The 22,143-nt window shown below is 41.8% G+C and overlaps 1 protein-coding gene across 1 annotated transcript in view; it reads left to right on the top strand.

Annotated features, from left to right (window-relative positions):
* The first annotated feature begins 870 nt into the window (after positions 1 to 870).
* The window catches only part of CRISPLD1 (cysteine rich secretory protein LCCL domain containing 1), a 30,492-nt gene continuing 9,219 nt past the window's right edge, over positions 871 to 22,143 (top strand). Inside the window, exons 1-6 of the mRNA XM_048508105.1 lie at positions 871 to 1,327; positions 2,591 to 2,912; positions 17,443 to 17,561; positions 17,684 to 17,816; positions 18,919 to 19,034; positions 21,339 to 21,439. Coding sequence (XP_048364062.1) covers positions 2,652 to 2,912; positions 17,443 to 17,561; positions 17,684 to 17,816; positions 18,919 to 19,034; positions 21,339 to 21,439 — 730 coding nt within the window. The 5' untranslated portion in view covers positions 871 to 1,327; positions 2,591 to 2,651. The remainder of the gene's footprint in view (positions 1,328 to 2,590; positions 2,913 to 17,442; positions 17,562 to 17,683; positions 17,817 to 18,918; positions 19,035 to 21,338; positions 21,440 to 22,143) is intronic.

The following is a 22,143-nucleotide window of genomic DNA, read 5'->3' as shown; positions in this document are numbered from 1 at the left end:
CCCAACATGGCACCCCTAGATGACACAATACCTGTAGACACTTTCCTTAGCTTTTTAGAATGTGGGTGAGGCCAGGTGGGATTGTTGCCCAGAAAGGCTTCTGATGGGCCACTGGAGATATGATTGTGCAATTTTTTAAAAAAATGTTGCTTTGACAGGGGCAACTACCACAGCACAAGAATCTTCATTGTGTCACTGAAGATGAGCTGTTGCAGCCATTCTGTGGATACCTCTTTCCACAGTGGATACCTGTGGATACCTCTTCCCTGCACTTGTAGCAGCCATTTTGTGGCTCTGCCCACCAAGCGGTGTCAGAAGTCCAAAGGTGCCACTGCCAGCGGGTTAAAAAAAAGGTTGGGGTTCCTGTGCCACAGAGTTAGACCAATGATCCACTTAGCACTTTGGAGCAGTTATCAGGGTTTCAAATGGTAGGTATATGGAAAAGCCTTCTGCCACCTGACAGCTTTACAGGAAAGATGCCAGGAATTCAGCCTGGGACCTTCTGAATGCAAAGCATGTGCTTTGTGCTCTACCACAGGGTTACTATCACGTCTACAGGTGGGGAAGAGGACCGCTGCCTCAATAGGAAAGTCTAGGTTTGAGATCTTTTTCTGGCAAAGCTCAACTCCTCTAACGATTGCAAAATCCAACAGGTGCAGCTTCTCTTTGGTGCACTTCCACGGTCGGATCCGACCATCTGTTCAATGCCTGTCGTCCTTCCGGTCGTTTCTGCGAAAGACATTCCCCATAGGAGCCCACAGCACTTACATAACAGGATCTGAAAGGGTCACTTCGGGGCCAGCCAGGTAAATCCCAGCTTCCCCCTTTCCCACATAAGCTAACATAATTGTCCAGTGACCCGCCCCTGAGCGGGTCGTGGGCTGACATCACGCCCAGCGTCTCACCGAGGCCCCCGGCGGGGGCTGTTGCCACATCCCGCGGACATCACCCGAAACGGGTCCGGCGGCGGGATGCTGGGGAGGGGTGGCTCGCTGGGGCGCGTCACGGTGGGGGTGGGCGCCCTTGGAACTGAGGATAAAGGGCCGGGAGCGGAGCCGGCACAGAGGAGAAGCGCTGAGCGGCTTGGAGGCGGGCAGGCGCCGTCTGTGCTGAAGGAAGACCAGGCAGCAGGCACGTCGAGCGCGGGAGAAAGGGGCAAATTGGCCGAGTGGAGGCTGGGGCAGCGGGGCAGGCACTCGGAGGAGCACATTCTGCCCGGGACCCTCGCCCGCCTTTCCCAACTGGGCTCCTGCAAACTTCCCCAAGAGGATCTGAGGGCGAAGATCAGAGCAGGACAGACTGCGACGTGCTTTCCAAAGGCGCCGGGGTAAGAGAGAGGAAGGTTCTTGCGCCCTCTTTTTCTTGTCGTCCAAAGGCCCTCTTGCCCCGTTGAACATCCTGGGAGAGAACTGAGCTCATTAAGTGCAGTTCGGCCAACGCGCTAGTTGAGGGAGACCTGGAAATATAGGAGCGCGCTATCACCAGCCCACAACTGCATTTCTCCCGGGAAAGTACCTCTGCTAAGTGAGGCCAAAATGGGGCTTTGTAGAAGCTGGCGGAAACTGCCCGATGTTCAGTGTGCCATCTTGCAATCCTTTGGAAGGTTGGCTCTTTTCGTATAAGGGAAAACACGTTTTGCCCTAAAGGGCATCACGTGACCGAAGTTATTCATGGAGGAACCATTGAAAGCAGTTGAATTTCTGCTCTAAAGTGGTGCATGGTATTGTTCAGTGCAGGAAGAATTTTGTTCATTCTCACTTCTCCCCCATCACTCGGTCCCTAACTTTGCCACGTGGAGTTCTGAACTGAGATGAGGAAACGCCGGTGCGATTGTCGCCTTCCTTAACTCAGCATTCTTTTTGAAATTACAATTAAATCCTTGTGAGTTCAGCTAATTTCCTTGAGAATGGCATGTTGCTTAACTATTGTAGAATTGCCCCCAAGGAACTGTCCAAAATATTTGCCAGTAGGATTTTTGAGAATACCAATACCTCAAGTAACTAATACCTTGATTAGTATAATAAACTTAACTTGTAACTTAGAAGTTTTAAAAGTCTTGAATTGTATTGTAATATGAAACAGAGTATGACATGATCCAGCAGACTCTCAATACTATTGGTGATGCTGGTTTGTACTGTACAGCTGAGTTAAGAATGTGCTGAAATCCTTTCCACTGAGTTCTGTGGTGCTTTTGGCTGTGCTCAAACTTTTTTTTTTTAAAAAAATCTCTATATTAATGTTTTAGGTTAATCTTGCAGTTTAAGAATATTTTGAACAGTTGATATTGTAAGAGGCCAGAATTAATCAGTTAATTCTGTGCCTTGCTCCTTTTAGTATGCTCCTGGGAAAATAAGTTTATTTCATACACTCTGTTCAATGAGCACTGAAGGAGAGCCCTCTTTGTGCACTCTTAATTCCATAGGCCTGAAGATAAGTTTCAGATCCACAATGTGAAAGTTGAGTGTCTACACAAGCTAGTTCCGTAGTTTTCCTGGGTATCTTTAAAACATCATTTGATTGTTGTTCATTTAATAAATTGAAGACAGACCCTTAAAACTTAAAATCACCTCACCTTCTTTTGCTGTTACAGTTTGCAGACCTGGAAAAAGGTTTTATCTTGGAGTTAAGCCAGAGGAGTTCTGAGATCATTCATGATGAAACAAATAGCAGAGGAATGGTTCAAAGTAACTGCTTTGTTGTGCATAGCTCAAGTGGTTTCTTCCATGGTGCTTCCAAATGCAACACTTTTTGAAAAGCTGCTGGAAAAATATATGAATGAGGATGGAGAATGGTGGACAGCCAAGCAAAGAGGGAAAAGGGCTATCACAGACAATGATATGCAAAGTATCTTGGATCTTCATAATAGATTACGGGGTCAGGTGTATCCACAAGCTTCAAATATGGAATATATGGTAAGAATGTAGTGCTACTGGGTTTTTGAAAGAACAAATTAAAATCTTATGACGCTGTAGAACATAATATTATTATACTTGAAATTTGCCTGTTCTAGATTACTTGTTTGCTTCCTATATTTCATGAAGTGCTAGTACATTATAGAAATGTGGCTATTTCTTGTAGACTCTACACTTTCAGCCCAATCCAAAGCTGTTGGACAGGTTGGGATGCCGCCCCTCTGATCATGCTCCACTCCTTCCAAAGGGATTTCCAACATTTCCGTAAGCCCCAAAAGTAGCTCCCCCTCAGGAATTCCCCATTGGGGAAAATTGAGATATACTACAAAAATCATGATGTATCTCCAAGGCTGGCTCTCCACTGGCTCAAGGGGTCTACATGGGCAGTGGAAGTTGACTAAGGCTGGCTCCACCCCCAGGAATGCCCCACCCCCTGCCCCACCCCCACCATGTAGCTTTGGACAGCGTGGAAGCACCGACACAGCTGGGACCACAACCAGGCATCCCAGTGCCTCGCAGTGGCTGGGTGCTGGCGGATTGCCCCTTCGCCAAGGTAAGTACCCCAGGGAGGGCAAATCTCCTGGTGTAAGCCTGCACAACCTTTAAAGGCTGGGTTGAATTGTTTGTTTCAGATATGTTAAAAGTTTTTCTCCATTCTAGATTTTGTTAAAATTAATTACATAATAGTAATGGCAAACGTTACATTTATTCAGCATTGTAACATAAGGTTTTTATGTACCTGTACATTAAGGCCTTGATTCAGCCAAATGTAGTCTTGAATGTTATTGATTTAGTCAGAAAGATTTATTCAGTCCCAGTGAAATTTTAGTTACTTAAAAGCAGGGTGGATTTGATTTAAATTGATTTAAATCACTAGTCAGTAAGTCTAGATTTAGATCATGTTTTCTACATAAATCTCATTATTGCTGGTATAATAACATTTACAAGCAGATGCACGTTTCATTTTTAGAAATAGTTCAGAGTAGTTTTACAGTTATATTACAAAATTACTTATTTGGTTATACTATTAGAAATACATAGATAGTTTACCTCATATAATTTCATAATTATCTGTCTCTAGTTTCATTTGAACAACCAGGCCTTAAATTTTTTTGTTGCAGTGTTTTCCCAGACTGGGTCTCTTTTATGGCCTGCTGCCATTATAGATTTTCTTCTCCAGGAAATGAATACTATGATAAACCGCAGGCCATATACACAAAGATTCCAAGACTTGTATTCTACTCAAAAGGTTTCACTTTTATTTTTACTTCTTAACCCTCCTTGTTCACACTTAGCTCCTTGTGCAGATCTATTCCACTCCAACCTTTTCTATTTATGAACTTCATGAAATTTAGCACTTAAGAGGTAAGGAGATGATTCTGTGTGCATAGATTTGCAAAAGGACAGTGAAATTAAGGTCTTTTTGCTGTGAAGAAGGGGGATGTTATCTCTTCAGACACAAATTTACAGTTTGGAGAACTGAAAAACCAAACATCTGTGAAAATATCTTCTAGATAGAAAAACTTTCCAAAATAATCTTACTGAAACCTCTACAAGATCATGACATTGTGAATGGATTAATGGAATTCATTTGCCAAAAAAATTTCAACATTGCATGGACATAATTAAAAACTAATCCTTATTCCACGATAAACAACCTTTGGACTACAATGTATCTTAAACAGAAAACTATCTTTAAATAGTTGCTGTGGGTTTTCTGGGCTGTGTGGCTGTGGTCTGGTAGATCTTGTTCCTAACGTTTCGTCTGCATCTGTGGCTGGCATCTTCGAGGCGTATCACAGAGGGAAGTCTGTTACACACTGCGTAAAAGTGGTACCAGAAAGCAAGATCAGTAATCTGATGATGTGAGAGCTGCTACAGTTGTTGTGTAAGCACCCATATTTCAACTATAACCCTATCTGGATATCTATATCTAAGGATCAAGTTTCACACAGAAAAAAATAGATACTTTTGCAAATTTGAGTAAGCCCCCCCCCCTGGAAAAACCTGAAACTAAAAAAAGGGGGGGTAATCCCCCCCCAAGGCATTACCTAAGCAAGCACAGGTACAACTTACCACCATTTCCTCTGTTGGTGGGCAGAAGGCATCCTACCAGTGATGAGGGGTGTAGTTTCAGAAGGCCTGGTAAGAGCTGTCCATGTGAGCCATTGAGAGAAGCGATGTTGGGATGGGAGAGCTTCAGTAAAGCCATGCCTGGCAAGCTTTTGAGAGTGTAAGTAATGGCAGAGAAAACCTCAGCAGGCCTGCTTTGACTTGTGCAGGGCTAGCCACTGACAGCAGCAATGGTAGTGAGTGTGATTGTGATCGGTGGTGATCAGTGTGGGGAGCAGAAAGAGAGAGAAAGAAATAGACATTGGGTGAGGGGAGAAATAGACATGGGAGTGGGGAGAAAGAGAAAGTGATGGGGTTGGGGCAGGGGCATACCAACTATGGGGACATGGGGTTACCCATGTCCCTGGGCGCACATAAACCCGGGCAGTAGAACTGGATGCCGGTGGCAGCTCCGAGCAGTAGACCTGGACACCTGCGTTGGCTCCGAGCGGTAGACCTGGACACTGGCGTTGGCTCCGAGCCGTAGACCTGGGCACCAGTGTCATCTACGAGCAGTAGATCTGGACGCTGGCGCAAGCTCCAAGCAATAGACCTGGATACTGGTGTGGGCTCCAGGCAGTAGATCTGGAAGCCAGTGCAGGCACCAGGTAGTCAACTTGGGTGTCTGCAGAGCAGAGGCGGAAAATTCAGATTTTTGTCTCTGGGCTCCATTTTTCCTAGATACGCCTCTGGGTTGAGGAAGCAGAAAGTAAGATGGGTGGAAAGGCAGAAAGAAAGAAAAATAGTGCTAAAAGGGGTAGACGGGCCAAAAGAGTGCTGGGATGGTGCGGAAGAAAAGGAAGAAAGAGAGTATGGTCTTCTGCTAGGTCTCTTGCATTGCAGCTCTGTTTCCAGTTAATTCCACAATCAAAAAAGGAACAGACCAAACTAAGCCCCGTCATGCATCTGGAGCTTACTGCGACCAGAAACAGCATTCACTGTGCAGTCTCTGCTTTGGGGCATGTTTACTGTTACTACTCATTGTCCTATCTCTCTGCGCTACTCTGTCTGCAACAGGACAGGCATTATCCTTTACTCTGGGGCTCAGTGTTTCTTTTAGCAGAGCTAAAGGGGGCCATCATTTTCATTGGATTGGCAGCTCCACCCTGTTCAGCCCAGCCCAGCTGCATGTATATTCCCATTAGATCTGAGATGTGAGTGGAAGAAGTGAAGCTGGGTAGGCTGGCAGTGAGCGGAAGGAGATGTCTGGAGTAAAGCTGTGTTCACTGGCAAATCTTCTTTGCTCTGATGTTAAACTGGTGTTGCGTGTGTGTGTGTGTGTGTGTGTGTGTGTGTGTGTGTGTGTGTGTGTGAATGGAAATTGAAAGTGGGGCTCAAGGAAATACATCTGTATAAGAAATCTTGCCCCAACGGGCATTTGCCTCTACTGCACATCAGATACCTTGGGCATAACGGGCCTTTCAGATAACAGGCAGAGAGAGACAGTGACAGACATAGGGAAGAGAGTGAGAGACGGGGTGGAAGGATGGAGAAAGTAGGGGGAAAGTAGCGGGTGAAGGGAGGAAACAAAGTATGGATGAATTGGATGTCTACTTCTGCAAGTTTCTTGCAGGTCCCCACTTATACATTCTAATTGTTGTTGGCCAAATTTGAGGCTACTTAAATCTGTTGATTGGAGCTGTGAAAAGGCAAGACAGATCTTTCTACAAACATGAAAAACAGCCCAGGTTTGCATAAAAATGTGAAATTAAGAATATATATATACATAGGAAGAGGTTAAACCTCCCCTATATGATAAAAGGAGCATGTGTAACTTTAAGAAATTGATACTCTCAGTTGCCTTTAATAAGCAACCACATCATTCTAGGGTTCGTTCTATGAGTAAAAGATAGAAGGAGGGACGGGACTGTTTTGGCCTTTGAGAAGGACTAGGCTTGCCAGATTCAGACTGGGAAATTCCTGGACCTTTTGGGGTAGAGTCAGTAGAGGGTGGGGTGTTGAGTGGAAGGGGCCTCAGTTTGCTATAATGCCATATAATCTATTCTCCAAAGCCGCCATTTTCTCCAAGGTGACAGATTTCTGTAATCTGGAAATCAGCTGTAATTCTCGGAGATCTCTAAATCCCCCCTGGAAACTGGTAATCTTAGATGTGACATCAACCACTGGATGACTTGGTTGCACCTGACTTGCATGACTGAACTAGGCCTGGCTGCTTGTTACTATACAACAGCAGCCACCCTGTGAAAGTCAGTATGATGTAACAGTTAGATCTTCATAGTAGGGTCTGGAAGACCCAGGTTCTCCATCTTGCTGTGGAAACTCAATTGGGGCCACTTGCACAATTTCTTCCTAACTTACCTCACTGTGGAGAAAGGTGTGTATGAGTGAAGTAAATAAGATAGGAGGTAGTCAAAAGGTACATTGGTGAATGGCTGATAAGGAGAAAATGAGGCAGAGAAAGAAGAGAGAATGTGTGGGTTCTCAGGAGAAAAGAAAGAGGAAATGGTATGGGGAGGTAGATTCAGGAGAAAGTGAGATATGACCCCACAAGTCCCTGGGGGATCTCTTCCATCAAAGTGGAGTGTGACCAATAGCTGGCAGGGGTGGGGAGGGAAAGCTGAAGTCAGAGAAATAAATATTCGTTCACTGTTGGATAAAAAGGCAAGATGGAAGCAGGAAAAAGAGAGAGACTATGGGTGCTTTCAAGAAAGGGAAATATAAAATAATGATGAGAAGCCTTCTGCAAGTCTTTGTATATTTCTATACCATATTCTCAACATAATGAGACTGGTTTCAAATAAATAAAATCTATTCGACCAGTGAAATATGAAGAATGCAACCAACAGCAACCTTAAAATCAAACCAGAGAGAACAGCCAGAATAGTAGCTTCTAAAAAAACCAAACCACTGTTAAAATAGCAACACAAAGCCCCAAACAACCATGTATAGCTGTATAATGTGTACATAGTGTTACGACCAATTAAATCAGGCAATGATTTACAGATGCCCAGGCAAACAAAAAATTTAGCAAGGCTCCAAAAATCATTACTGTAAATTTGGCATCCGTCATGAGTTTACAGTGTTCCTATGTTACTAGAACAGCATGGGACTGTTTGCATGTGCTCACTCTTGTCCTCTGTCCTTCTGGCAAGATCTTCAGACAGAGAGGAACCACACTGGCTGGTGAAATGACATAATTCTTTCCCACTGCAGCATTTCCCTTCATATTCCGTGCCATTTCAGCAGCATATGAATTGAGCTTTAGAGATGGCAGATGTGTTGATACATCGAGAGGCGGACTGGGTGGAGTTGTTTCAGGCCACAGAATCAGGACTTCTGAGGATCCATAACTAGAGTGAAGAAAAAGAATTCGGCATACATTTTATAATTCACTACCAGCTGCTGTGATACAATTTTTCAACAGTTCTGTATGTTGGTCCAAGCATAAATTGAGAAGCATTTTATCATTTATATTGATCACATAGTATGGATATAGAATTTTGTGATTACTGACTTCATCTTTCAGCTTCACTTATTTCAGAAATCATTGTTGCCCTTTGATAGTCTGGTTAGTTCCTGGTTGTGAGTGTTGTTCCTTGTATAAATTAATGTATTATCAAAATCGCTATTACTACATCAAAAAAACTAGAAGGAAATGGGTGTTTCTATGTGACTGGTTTCTCTAGTGACCATAATGCTTTTTCTCAGTGATCATTACATTCTTTCAGATATCTGGAAGGTTGGTGGGCAAATAGTTATACTCCTAATGTCAAAAAATGCTACAACTCATGTTGATTGCATATAGTCAAAATAGAATGATTCTATTATTATGCAAATTCCTTTTGCTTCCTTTCGGAAGAGGATGGTTATATCACTCATAGCTGTTTGTGTTTAGATGGAATTGCTATTAATGAAGTCTTATTTTCAGGTTTTTAATCATCATCCAGTGTACAAAATCTAAATGGAGGAACTTGCTTTTGAATGCATGGGAAATCTTTGCCGACCGCTAAACCTTGCATAGTACCTGTAATATTTTAATCCACTAGTTTCAAGAATATCATACTGCACCTGAAAAACAGAGTCACACTTGAAAACTAATTTTGATAAGATATTATATTGCTATTACTCTGATTTTGTAATTGAACATTGAACGTAGGATAATTACTATGTCCAGTCATTGTATATATTTGGGAGGTGGAGTTTCCTAGGTTTGAAGAAACCAATATCCTGTTCAAGTGTGCCCGCTGGCAGATTTTTTTGATCACATGAGAGCAGTGCAGTGGAAATTAGATAATGTACATTAATGTACATAGTTTCACATTGTTGTAGATGCACAGTTTATACAAGCTCCATACTTTGGCTCTTCTATCACAGTTATTTTTTTTATGAATGAGTACACGTGTGACTCTGACCATAATAGAGTTGTTTCATACATTGTACAATGCACTTAAAGTCAACAAACAATATTTGTATTACCTTTTTTCCAAAGAAAAGAAAAGGTTGCATGTCTGCTGCTTTCCAAAACACAACTGAACTTGAAGTTCTTATCATAGCTGGTTTACTCTCCCTTTTGGACTCTCTCAAATCTCAGTTCTGGATGATCTTTTTTTCATTCTTTTTTCTCTGTAATCTGATATTTTCTTTTGGCTTTCAGTATCACTGTATGCAAATTCTCTTAAATTCTGTCTTCTCTTTCTTCTTCCTCTGTTCTTACTAATGTTTCCAATTGTCTTACAGTAAATTTTGCTTGGATGTTGGATCATTATCTCAAACTCAATATATAGAGGACAGAATTTGTGTTTCCCACTAAACCTCTACTTTAAGCTTCTCTTTTTCAATTGGTAACATCACTCTTCTAAGCAAGGTAAGAGACTGAGAATTTGATCCTTCGTTTTTCAGCTCTCATGGCTAATCTAGCATGAGTTTTTTCTTATAATTTTTTCCAACAATCATCCTTTTATCTATTAATTTCTTTTTAGTGATCATACTGCTGTTTTCCATGCTGTGAACATATAGGACATTGAAGCCTGTGGCATGCAACGCCATTCTGCCAAGCAGCCCCAACCAATTGGCCTGGTGTCCAGTTGCAGCATTGTAGCCACTCCAGCCTATTGCCCCCAAAGAGGTTTGCTGGTGGTGCGGGAAAGGTTAAACTGCAAAAATGCCTCCCTGTCACTGGGAAGTTTCCATTGGGCTTAATGGACTTACACGAATTTTTTGGTGGTGTAAGTCTGGAGCTCTAGCTGTTGGTGTGATGGGGGCAAAAGCTGGGAGGAAGCCAACTAATTTCGGCTCTTCCCTGGACCACCCCTGCTACACCAGCAGTGGGGTGCAGGGACATTGCCACCGTGTCCCATTGCTGGGGAGGGCTGCTGTGATGGCCACCCATCAGTGGGTTCACCCCTCCACTGGGGCAAGTGGTTTGAGGAGGGCATATCCACTGGTGCAGCTCTGCGCCGCTCCCTCTGGCAGATTCGCCCCCTACCTTGAATGGGGCTGTTAACCTATTTTCCTTTTCCACTGTACTCTTCTGTTGTTCCATGTTGTTACTTAACTGATCTGTGCTCTTTTTTCTTTGCTCTTCTTTATCTCCATGTTGTTCTTCTCTTTATTTCATTTTATCTCCTCTCTCCAGGTTTATCCACTTCTCTCTTATGACCTCTTTCTGCATATGCTGTGTAGAAAGCACCCCATCTCTCTAGTCATACTACCTTCAGACATGCTTTGTCCCTTCACACTTCCTATGTTGAGTGCATCAATCCCATTGCAACATGTTTCCAGTGTTACAGTTCTACTCAAGTCTTGTTGGTCTGTTTATTTATAGACTTTTATATGTCTCTACTCCAGATAACTTGCTTAAGGTGACTTACAAAATATGATAAAAGCCTTACAGCATAAACATGATAAAAAATAATAAATGAATTTCAAAAGGTAAGAACCAGCATTTTCATTTGTGCCTTAAGGGTAAGAACCAGCATTTTCATTTGTGCCTGAAAACCAGCAGTCAGTGGTGATCTTTCAGCATAGGAGTGATTTGATCCCTGAATCCTGCCCTTGACATTATCTTTGCTGCATTTCAAACCAGCTGAAATTTTCACACCATTTTCAAAGACAGCCCCATGAGGAGCATATTACAATATTCTAACCTGAATGCAGTGAGAACATGGATTACCATCATGCATGTTAAAGAATGAGCATAACTGATAAAAGGCGCTACATTCCATTGAGAAGGCCTATGTATCCAAATGGAGGCTAAGAGCCTCCATGCTACATATGTGCTTCTTCAGGAGGTGGACAACCACTTCAAGGACAGTTGACTTCTCAGTCATTAAGCAGCTTTGTCAATGACCAAGGCTTACACCAGTGGATTTGCCCTCCTCGGGGGCCTGGCTGCAACACCCAATTCCCCACTGGCATCCTTGTGCTTCCCACAGCTATGCCACCATCTCGGGGACGTCCCAGGAGGCAAAGCTGACCTTAGTTAGGTTCCAGAGCCCTCTCAGCTCTTGAACGTCAGTGAGGCTGCCAGCGAAGTATCTCTTTTCTCTCCTACGGGAGAGTTTCAGGTCAGATTTTTTTTAACCCATTTGGCCTTCCCTTTTGGAACAGGAGGAGTGGTGCTCAAGTGGTGCTGTCCATGCCTGTCTGACAGCTCTGGATTGAGCTGTTAGTCTTGAATGGGCTGAACTTCAGTTTATTGGCCCTCACTTATCCTATTACCTTCTCAAGGCATTTGTTCATAACTTCTGCCTACTTATTTCTGTAGTGTTACAATGGGAAAGTATTCCAGGCCTGTATTCAGACTTTTATTATAGTCTTAGCTACACATGTGGTGGGAATACACATTAATATGCTAATTCCACTGAAAACAGTTCCATGTGGACAGATATTATCTATACTTCGATACAAATTCTGACATATACTTGAATCAGATTGACATTCATGATTCCTGAGCCAGTGTGAAATATATACATGGAACACTGTTTCGATGCAAAAATCTCTTTAGCTGAATCCAAATCTTATTGTACAATTATACTCTGCAATTTTATATATGTCTTAACCAATTTTTATCCTCCTTTTCTGTTTTCATTTTAACGTGTATTAAATAATATTGTAGATGTTATTAAAAAGTAAATAAGTACTGTACTGTACTGTTATATTTACTCTACCCAACTGTTCCTTATATTTAGAATGAATACAGCATTGAGGCTTTATATCATACCACAGTAAATGTTTACCTTTGTTGGTGCCAACTGTATGCATTACTGTCTCTACTAAGTCTGAACCTTAGCTGTTTTTATTTTATATTAATAGGACTCTGTATCAAGCTGTGCAAGAAATCTCTTTCTGTTTGTGTATAACTCCAAAAGATTGTGCAGTTCTTTGGCTACTGGCCAAATCCAAAGGGGCTATACTAGTGCATTTGCCTCCGCCTCTGGTGTAACAGATACCTCGACTGGTGCTGACATCCGGTTGCCCCATAACTCCACAGCAGTGAAACCCGGAAGTGGGTGTTGCAGAGTTACATACGTTGCAGAGTTGCAGAACTGGCATATGAATGGACACCTGTGTGTGTGTGTGTGCGGGGGGGAGGGGGGGCTGTTGCAGCCAGGGCCTTGGACTTACGCTACCCAAAAGGGTGGCATAACTTAATTTAGCTCAATGGAGGGCTTTCAGGCAGCCAGGGTTTTTTTGTTTCTTCTGCTTTCTCATGCTTCCTGAAAGCCCTTTGGAAGTGGCAAAGTGGAGTGGTAGCCGTGCTGTCCCCAGCCACTGGGGGCTTGTAGATTGGGCTATAATCCCTCTCCCCTCTTTGGAAGAACTCTATAATTTCCGCTGCTTAAAGAAAGTTCAGAATATTCTGAAAGACCATCTCACCCTGCATACTCTTTTCTTGAAATATTACCATCTGGCAGACGATATAGGGTCATAAAAACAAGGACAACTAGGCTCAGAGACTGCTTCTATTTTAGAGCTGTGGCTATGCTGAACTCCATGGTGTTGCACTGATGTGGCTATGGCTGTGTAGGGATGGTTTGAAGGGGAATTGTGGAAGATGGGGTGTGAGGACTCCAGAAATGTGCATTGGGGGATGTTTGTATTTTCGTTGTGTGTGCACAATGACATTAAAGTTTATCTTATCCTATCTTAAAGCATGTTTGTGTACTTCCTCAAACTTAAAGCAAATTATAACACATTCATTTATTTTTGTATTTATCTGTTTATATTTATGTTATCTATAGTTTATATTTCTCACAGGGTCTCAAGGTGTGTTACACATAGTGAGTCAGTGCAATTAACCTCTATTACTTAATAAACCCTGTTAAAAGGAGAGCCATAATGCTTGCCAGGTTTAATGTTATGCCTTCTGCCTTGTTACATGGCAGATTTAACAAGCAGGAAAAGTCTTAAAGATTGTGCCTGTGTATTGCTGGCTCAGTTGAATCTCTGGCCCACCAATTATTACACTATTTCAGATTTAAGGAAATCAGATTCAAGTATGTGAATCTTACTCTTTTACACTTACCCGATCTCTCTCGATTTATTTAGATTATGTTACTTGCTAGATAATCCTGATTCTTTTCTATGTATAATAGTGGCAGACTTTCTCCTGGAAATTACTAAATGCCAGTAGATTTCCTTTCACTTAACATTTATTTCCTGTATTGTATATTTATGGTTTTTTAAAAATCAGTTCTGTACTATTGTTGTATTGTTGTCTATGCTAATAAAGGCATGCTAACAGAATGTTAGGCCTTTAAACATATATGGAGGATATTTTATAAAGTGAATTTAGTAGAAAACAGAATATGATTCTGCGATGTTCAGCTAGAAGTATTTTGAAATATGTAAATATTTCAGAGACTCCTTAACTATTCTATCCAATTTCAACAGTTCCCTAGAGGCTCATCCATCACAAGCAACCACAATAAATTAAATGTTTCATGGATGACATTTTTGCAGTGTTCTGGACAGCCCCATTTCATCATTTTCCATAGAAAATGGTTTCTTATTAAAAATTCACTTGATCACTAACATTGTTTTTGCCTGCCCAAAGATACTATTAACAGATTAACTAGGTTAGTTCTGGCAGTTAATCAGAGTTGAATTGTAGACTAGCAGTTCAAATAAATTGATATTGGGGGTTGGGGGGTGGATGAAGATATTGAAAATTCTATAAACTATCCCAAAGCAGTGGAAAAAAGCTTTCATTGTATAGAGGAAGGGGTAGGAAAAATTAGAATGTGGCTTTATGTACAGAAATGAAATAGGGACATATTCAAAGGAAGATAGCATCTGTGGCAGGCCCCTTCACCCTGTTTTTCCCTACTCTGTTGTGATAGTAACTTGTTCCACTGACTGACTTGCACTCTTAAACCTCTACTTTTCCGTGCAGTCCGCCCAGCATCTTATTGGTATTTTTTGATATATTCAGTGTTTGAATGGTATCTGGGATTATCCAGTATACTGACAAAATGGTTCTGAAAAATCGAAGAAATAGGAGTAACTGGGAACACTCCTGAGAATATTCTGGGAATACTCCTGCTAATACCCCTGGGATTGTTGGGAGTCAATACTATAAGGCCAGGCCTGTTTTCTTTTTCCTTTACTTTTGCTGTGTGTCAGAGTCAGTGACTTCTTGCCAGGGCTTAGTATCAGCTGCCAGGTTGGTTTAGCTTGGATTCTGTGCTTTGAAATTAGTTCTGTTGGTCTTGCAAGTTGCCGCATTGTGTTCTTTGGTCAGGCTGGTTTGCATTAAATCCTTGTGTTCAACATTGGCTTGAATTCTTAGGTTTGACATTGGTGTGAATTCTCTGATTTGACATTTGTTTTGGGATTGCCACAATGTCTCATGCTTCCAGCCCTAGAGTAACCATTAAACAAAATAAGCATGTGCTTAGGGGCACAAATTAAGAAGCCCCCATAGTTTTTAAAAAACATTCTGCTAAGTGTTGAAGCAGATTTGTTACGTCATATTAATTTTGAGGATACAATCAAAGACTTTGCACTTAAAAAATGCAGGAGAGAACTTTTTGTAGAATAAATAAAGTTATAAGTAAGCATCAGTAAATGTTACTTTGCATCTTTGATTTGTGTAAGTTAAAAATCTGTGTATCTTTATGGCAAGAAAGCATTTTCCTACAGAACTCTTCCTCCCCTCAAACTACTGTGGGGCACAGGCAGTAACAGAGTAGAAGTGATCTATCAGATGTCTTAGATTCAAGCCATTAAGGACTTGGGCAGTGTAATATGGGGGGGGGGGGGATCCGCCTGTGTATGTAGTGTGGCTTCTGCCAGCATAAATGCCCTCTCAGGACACTTACACTGATGGAGGGACAAACAGTCAGCTGCAGTATGTGGCCTCACACTGGCTCTTGCATACCACCCATAGCTACACTGGTTCTTGAGTGGGACTGGCTTTAGTCAGCCTACAGACCCCTCTCAGCTTCTGAATGCTGGTGGAGCGGCCAGCGGAGATATGCCATGATTTTTGCGGCATATCTCTAGTCTTCCCTACAGAGGAGTTGGAGGTTTTTTTTAAAAAAACTTTGGGGTAGGGGCTTCCTGCACCATGGGAAAGCCCTGTGGAGCAGGCAGAGTGGCTCTCAAGCAATGCCATCCCTGTCTGCCTCAGCTCTGGATTGAGCTGTAAAGTTGAGAACCAGCCCTTTCACTAGACATAATTTTCAGTTAGTATTTGGGCTGTCAGTTAACTATTAGAGATTCCAGACAGTCTTCAAAGACTGCCCTATGTAGAGTACCAGTTTGAATGTTACTAATGCATGGATGATGGTGGCCAGGTTTGCTTTGTAGACTCTAGGGAATAGTTCTGGGAACTGGTGATCTGAGACAGTAGCAAAAAATATGTAGAGATCGTTTTGTGTTCTTCCATTTTCATACTCAGGTGTAGATAGATAGGAAAATCTTTAACGGCATAATTAGAAAGAAAACATACAGTATTTTAAATACAACCACCATACAGTAAAGACCAATTACTAATAACAGAGCACAAAAAGTTAGCTAACAGTGCAAGCAGTTCTGTAGATTCATTATCTAATAAAGTTACCAAGGATGATAAATTAGTAAAATCAGCACAAGTTCTCAGCCATGGGTCTAGAAATTTATCTCTAGCTAAGCTATGTATTGGACAGTATAATAACACATGTTGGACCAATTCTTTGTGAGCTAAGCTGCAGGGACAGAATCTTTCATTAAAAGGCACTTTCTGTATTCTACCCTGAACTGGTAGCTGAGGGGAAAATATTACATCTTGCAAGAGTTAATGCTCGACGCAGTTTGGGCTCTGTAACTAGCCATAGTGTATGGTTTCAATGGTATGCCCAAATACAAGGGAGAACAGTGTTTATTTGCCTGCTGTATCAAATAGCTATACTCTTGATCATATAGGCCCTTTTCCGCACAGCGGAAAGGGCGTCTCTCCACTGGCAGAAATTATGCCGGTGGATGGGGGGAGGCCATTCGCATGGGAGCGTGCGAGCGGCCCCGCAGAAGCTGGCGCAGAAGAGGTGGCTTCACACAGAGCCACCTCTTCTGCATCCCCCCCACTCACCTCATCCTCCAGTGTTGTTCTGGTGGCCGTCAGGGACCCGCCCACGTTGCCCTCTGACCCCTGGAGGTCAGAGGGCAGTGTGGGTGGGTCCCTGACAGCCTTCAGAGCACGCTGGAGGATGAGGTGAGTGGAGGGGACGGGGAAAGCGCCATCTTCCCAGCGGTGTGGTTTGCACTGCGCCGATGGGAAGACGGCGTTTTAGAATAACCTTGCTAAATGAGCAAGGTTATTAGGAGCGGCTTCACACTGCTCCTGGGCAGCCATGACAGCGCTGCTGCAATCCAGCAGCACCTCCTGTGCGAACAGCTGCTCGGGGATGGCGTTTTTGCCATCCCTGGGCTGCTGTAAATGGCCCGTGTGGAAAGGGCCTGTGTTTCTTTTTGATAGACAATTTTAGCTCATTAGAATTCAGTAAAGCCAATGGTACTTCAGTTATGCTCTCTGGATAATCCTGTATTATGGAAGGTTTTTTTCTTCATAGAAATGAATAGGATCCTGGATTACTGCAGTAAAAATTGATTAATGGAAATGGGAAGAGACTACAAACGGGAAGGCAGATTTTTCTCCCCAAAATTAGCCTCATCCAATGTTGGGAAGGAATCTAGTCGTTTGCTATGAAAGCAGTGTATTACAGTGCTCTTACTTTTTGCCTCTGACACAGTAGTCTGGATTGTGTAAACCAATCAAAATAGAGGCTACCAGGTCTTGCCTTGAGGCAAAAATTTTGCAATGTAACCATTTCCATACTGTTTCTTAAAGGTTTTTTTAAATTAAAAATATTTTCTGATGAGTAAATGTATTAAGGAACAGGGTATATTCCTTTCAAAATATTGTTTGAAGACTTTCCAATTTTTGTTTCTTCTTTTTCTTCTTATTCAAATGTAGACATGGGATGTAGAGCTGGAGAGATCAGCACAGTCCTGGGCTGAGACGTGTTTGTGGGAACATGGACCTGCAGCTCTGCTTCCATCCATTGGACAAAACTTGGGAGCACATTGGGGAAGGTATGCGCAGAAGTATCTGTTGCCAGTAATAGAAAACTGCATAAACATTTGATTGTTTGTTTAAATGACTGATGAAAATATAGATTCTTTTGACAGCGTTGCATGTTTCTTTTCTTCTGTAGATATAGACCTTTAACATTTCATGTCCAATCATGGTATGATGAAGTAAGAGACTTCAGTTATCCATATCCTCAAGAATGCAACCCTTATTGCCCCTATAGATGTTCTGGCCCTGTGTGCACACATTATACACAGGTATGTGCATCAATTTTCCACTTTATTTTTGTCATTCAAGTAATCAAGACAAAATTGATTTAAAAAATTAGGAAAGTCATTAAAAATGTTACAGGAATATTTCAGAAGCCTTACTAAAGATTTGCTGAGCCACACAAAATTGGTCAATCTATTCAAAATGTGGGGTATATATAATTAAATAACAGATCTTGATTTGGTTTTCTTTACCTATACAAAGACACTAAGTAAGATAATTTTCTGGAAGGTGAGAGATACAATGGCTTGGATCCATCATAACATTTCTATGGATCTATTAGAATGATTCCAGGGCAAAACCTTCACACGTGGAATTTAACTTTCTCTCCTGCCATCACTTTCTGTAGCCAAAATGCCTCCTTAATGCTGCTGCATTTCCAGGATATTTGAGGTTGTCCTAGAAAAAGAAGGCAAGAGAATCAGACTCCACAGATGGACAATCTTGCATTTTCAGAAATACTGTGGTGGATCCAAGCCACTATGCAATAGGTTATTGGCTAAATTTCAAAAAGGTTTCCAAAAACAGGATAATTTACTATGCAAAAGATACATATTTCTCTCAGATGGAAGATTAGTTTGAGTGATATTGTGGAAATATTTATCATTATTATTGTTGCTGTTACTATTACTACTACTACCTATTTGGCCTGTATCCCGCCCTCCCCTTACAAGGAACAAACATATTTGTTTGTTAAATTCATATTTATCTTAAACCGAGCGATAGTAGCAATATATAATCCAACAAATTATAAAATCTGATTTTGTTGCAAATCAATTTAATGTTTTCCTTCAAAGATTAATATGTATATGTTTACCAAGATCAAAATAATTTTACTCTAATAAAGATTAATAAATTATTTAAATCAATGGCTTGTATTCACTTGTCCTGTTACAAATATGCCACATATATTCTTGTACTAAGTTTTCTGTGTATGATTGTATTATGCCTATAAATGTGTGTGTGTGTGTGTGTGTGTGTGTAAAGACAAAAGAAAATAATTGTTTAGTTTTTTTTCATTTTTATGGATTACATTTTTATCAACAAGTGTCTAGGAATGGATTAACTAGTTTTATTTTTACCTTTCAGGTGGTATGGGCAACAAGCAGCAGAGTAGGTTGTGCTGTTAATTTGTGTCACAACATGAATGTCTGGGGACAAATATGGCCAAAAGCCATTTACTTGGTGTGCAATTATTCTCCCAAGTAAGTATGTAAAGTAGACTAAAGTTCTCAATACACTCTATAAGAAATGTAATTAATGCCCAATACCATTTTTATAAAAGAAAAGGTACTTTAAAAGGATTGGTATAGACTGGAAATGCAGAAAGGACACAAAGAATGTCCATTGGAAACCACTTTCTGCCCCAGGCTGCTTTCCCTTCCAATACTGTCATAATTATGCAGGAGTTAAGAATTCCTTCCACTTCTCCACTCTTGATTTCCCATTATAAGTTGTTTTTTTATCCTCTTAAAAAAAGCATTGGTGCTATTTTACTCGTATTTGCATGTGTAGTTGGACTTTGACACCTGCTTTTTTTAGAAAGGGAAAGCAGATATTATCCACTAGATAATGCTGTTGGGGGTAAATGAGAATGATTTTGTTTATTTTAATTTTCTACAATGTGCCTCTTTGTTTCTAGTGCGGCTATGATATAATGCAGTATTAACACATTTTGAGGACTGAGAACTTCAACCTAAATCTGTTACAATCCAAAATTGCAACATTCCAAGCAGAGTGTAAAATCTGCCAACTCTATTTATGAAAATAATTTGCTGATTTCATAAGGGATGATTAGAAGAAACCTAATTAGCAGCATTTTACCTGAAATAATGGCCATATGAAATTAAATATTGTATAAAATTCAATAAGGCTGTCTTTTTGCTATAGTCTTGATTGTGTTTGATACAGCATTGTTAGGTAATTATTAAATTGTAGAGCTTTTAAATATGCATCTGATAAATTGTAAAATTATTTAAGCATTATGCATCTAAGGAAGTACATTATTAGATTATCTGATAATGTATAAGCGCACATCTAACTATGCAATGTTAAGGAAAGTTACTCCAGTTTAAACCCATAGAAATGAATGAAGTTAGACTGTAGTAACTCTTCTTAAGGTTGTACAGTTAAATGTGTGATTGTATTGAGGCAGGTTATGGCTTGAGTTCCAACATGATATTGAATGCTTTGGAGGCACTGGAGATCATGTCTTCCTGGCTCAAAGACTTCCTGTGTTAATGTAATATAGGCCGCTTCTGCACGGAGGCGGAAGGGCTTGGGTCGGCGTAACTGACGCCGACTCGACGACGCCAGGACCGTCCGCATGGACGGTCCCAGAAAGAACCAGGCGCCGTCGCCCGGTAGACTTACCTGGTCTCCGGCCCTCTGCCGCATCGCCGGGGCCTGGGGACATGCCTCCCCTGCCCTGCGCGCCTGCTTCAGTGTCACAGAGCAGGGGGGCGTGTCCCCAGGCCCCGGCGATGCGGCAGAGGGCCGGAGACCAGGTAAGTGAAGGGAGGGAGTGGGGGGGAAGGCGCCTTGGAGCTGCTGCCGTTCGCACGGCAGTGGCTCCAAGCCGGCATTTCCCAACAACCTCACTCCCCGAGCGAGGTTGGGAAATGCCGGCTTCGCGCCGGTCGGGTGGTGCGAGGGCGGCGCGGCTGCGCAGCAGCTGCGCCCCCTGTGCGAATGGCGGCCTGGGGACGGCGTTTTTGCCGTCCCCAGGCCGCCATATTCCGCCCGTGCAGTAAAGGCCATAGTGATGTAATTATTTTTCATTAGTAATTGCCATAGGAAGCCTTTGAGCATAGGGTGTATCTGTGGATATAGAGACACCAACAGTATGAAGCCTACAGAGCTGTTGGAATTCTGGATTGAAGTTAAATTTGATGATGAATCTATTCAGAACTTGAATCAAATTTGAGGTTTTTTTCTGGAAGCTGAGTGAAATTCTTATAGATAGGAATGGGAGAACAGCTCCATTCTGACAAACTGCTTCTAAAACGGAACCAGTCTAGCCATTCTTTATAGAAAAGTCATACAATTGGTGATGCTACGGGTTCCACTGGTAATAAATCCAAACATATTTGGTAACGAAGACTGGCAAAGCCATTATCTTTCTGTTCTGTCTTCCCTTAATGTTGTTTCTTCTCCTTTCAATATCATATCCCTTTGTCCATCTTATCACCCAATGAGGCCTCTAATGCTTTCCTCCATTATTTAATTGTGTCCCCCTTCACAAATGAAAATTAAAACTTAGAACATATTTTGAGCTTTCCCCAGTATAGACCTACTAGCTCTGCAGGTAGTCTACAAGTGAAACTTTCCACTGGTCTTAATAGGCCAAACATTAGAATACTTCAGCTTTAGCCATTATTATTAATCCAAACTTATAGTTTAGAAAACCTCTGTTCCTTTAACAGTAGCAAAGATGATTCGCTGCAGACCATGTAACTATAAATTGTGCCATGAAGTTTAACAAATACTAATTATCAATTTTTTTCTAGGGGTAACTGGTGGGGGCATGCACCATACAAGCATGGTCGCCCGTGTTCAGCATGCCCACCTAGTTTTGGAGGAGGCTGCAGAGAAAACCTTTGCTACAAAGGTATGTACTCAACAAATTTAATTGAAATGATCATCCAAAACTCCAGCTTAGCATTTTGCTTGATGCCTTAACAGAAGAAATACAGTTTTCATTTAATGGGAACTCCTGTATATGCTTGTGTTCTCTCCTCCCTGAAAACAAATGCAGCCACCTGGGCAAAGCAGTTTTTTGTATTGTCAAAGGCTTTCACAGCTGGAATCACTGAGGTGTAGTGTGATTTTCAGGCTGTATGGCTGTGTTCTAGTTGCATTTTCTCCTGATGTTTCACCTGCATTGTGGCTGGCATCTTCAGATCCAGGATTTAGAATGTGATGGGCGTTTTCCCCATGCCAATATATCCTGGGGAAAAACTGGGGTCATACATATCGGGGTGTTTCTATCTGTGTTTCTCCCTCTGCATGGCAGCCCATCAGTGCGTTCAGGATGGGAGGAAGAACTTGCATAGCCCCCAGTTTAGTTTTATGTTCCATGCCAACATTGCTGCGCATGTGCGAACTGTCCTGTTTTTCCGATGTTCTGATTGGCTGCAGGCAGCAAAGTGGGAAAAATAAACCGGTCTGTCTCCTGCGGTGTTTGCAAGGGAGCGGGATCGATGAGGATTTTTTAAAAGAACCACCAATTTTATAGTTTTTTGAAAAGCACAGGATAAGGGGAATCTTATGGGGCAGACCCAAGTTAGACCCAGAAGCCATGCGGAAGTCATG

Source organism: Sphaerodactylus townsendi, linkage group LG09 (genome assembly GCF_021028975.2).
Source record: "Sphaerodactylus townsendi isolate TG3544 linkage group LG09, MPM_Stown_v2.3, whole genome shotgun sequence".
Lineage (NCBI taxonomy): Eukaryota > Metazoa > Chordata > Lepidosauria > Squamata > Sphaerodactylidae > Sphaerodactylus > Sphaerodactylus townsendi.
The sequence above is the reverse complement of the archived record's forward strand: the minus strand, read 5'-3'. Positions and strand labels throughout refer to the sequence as shown.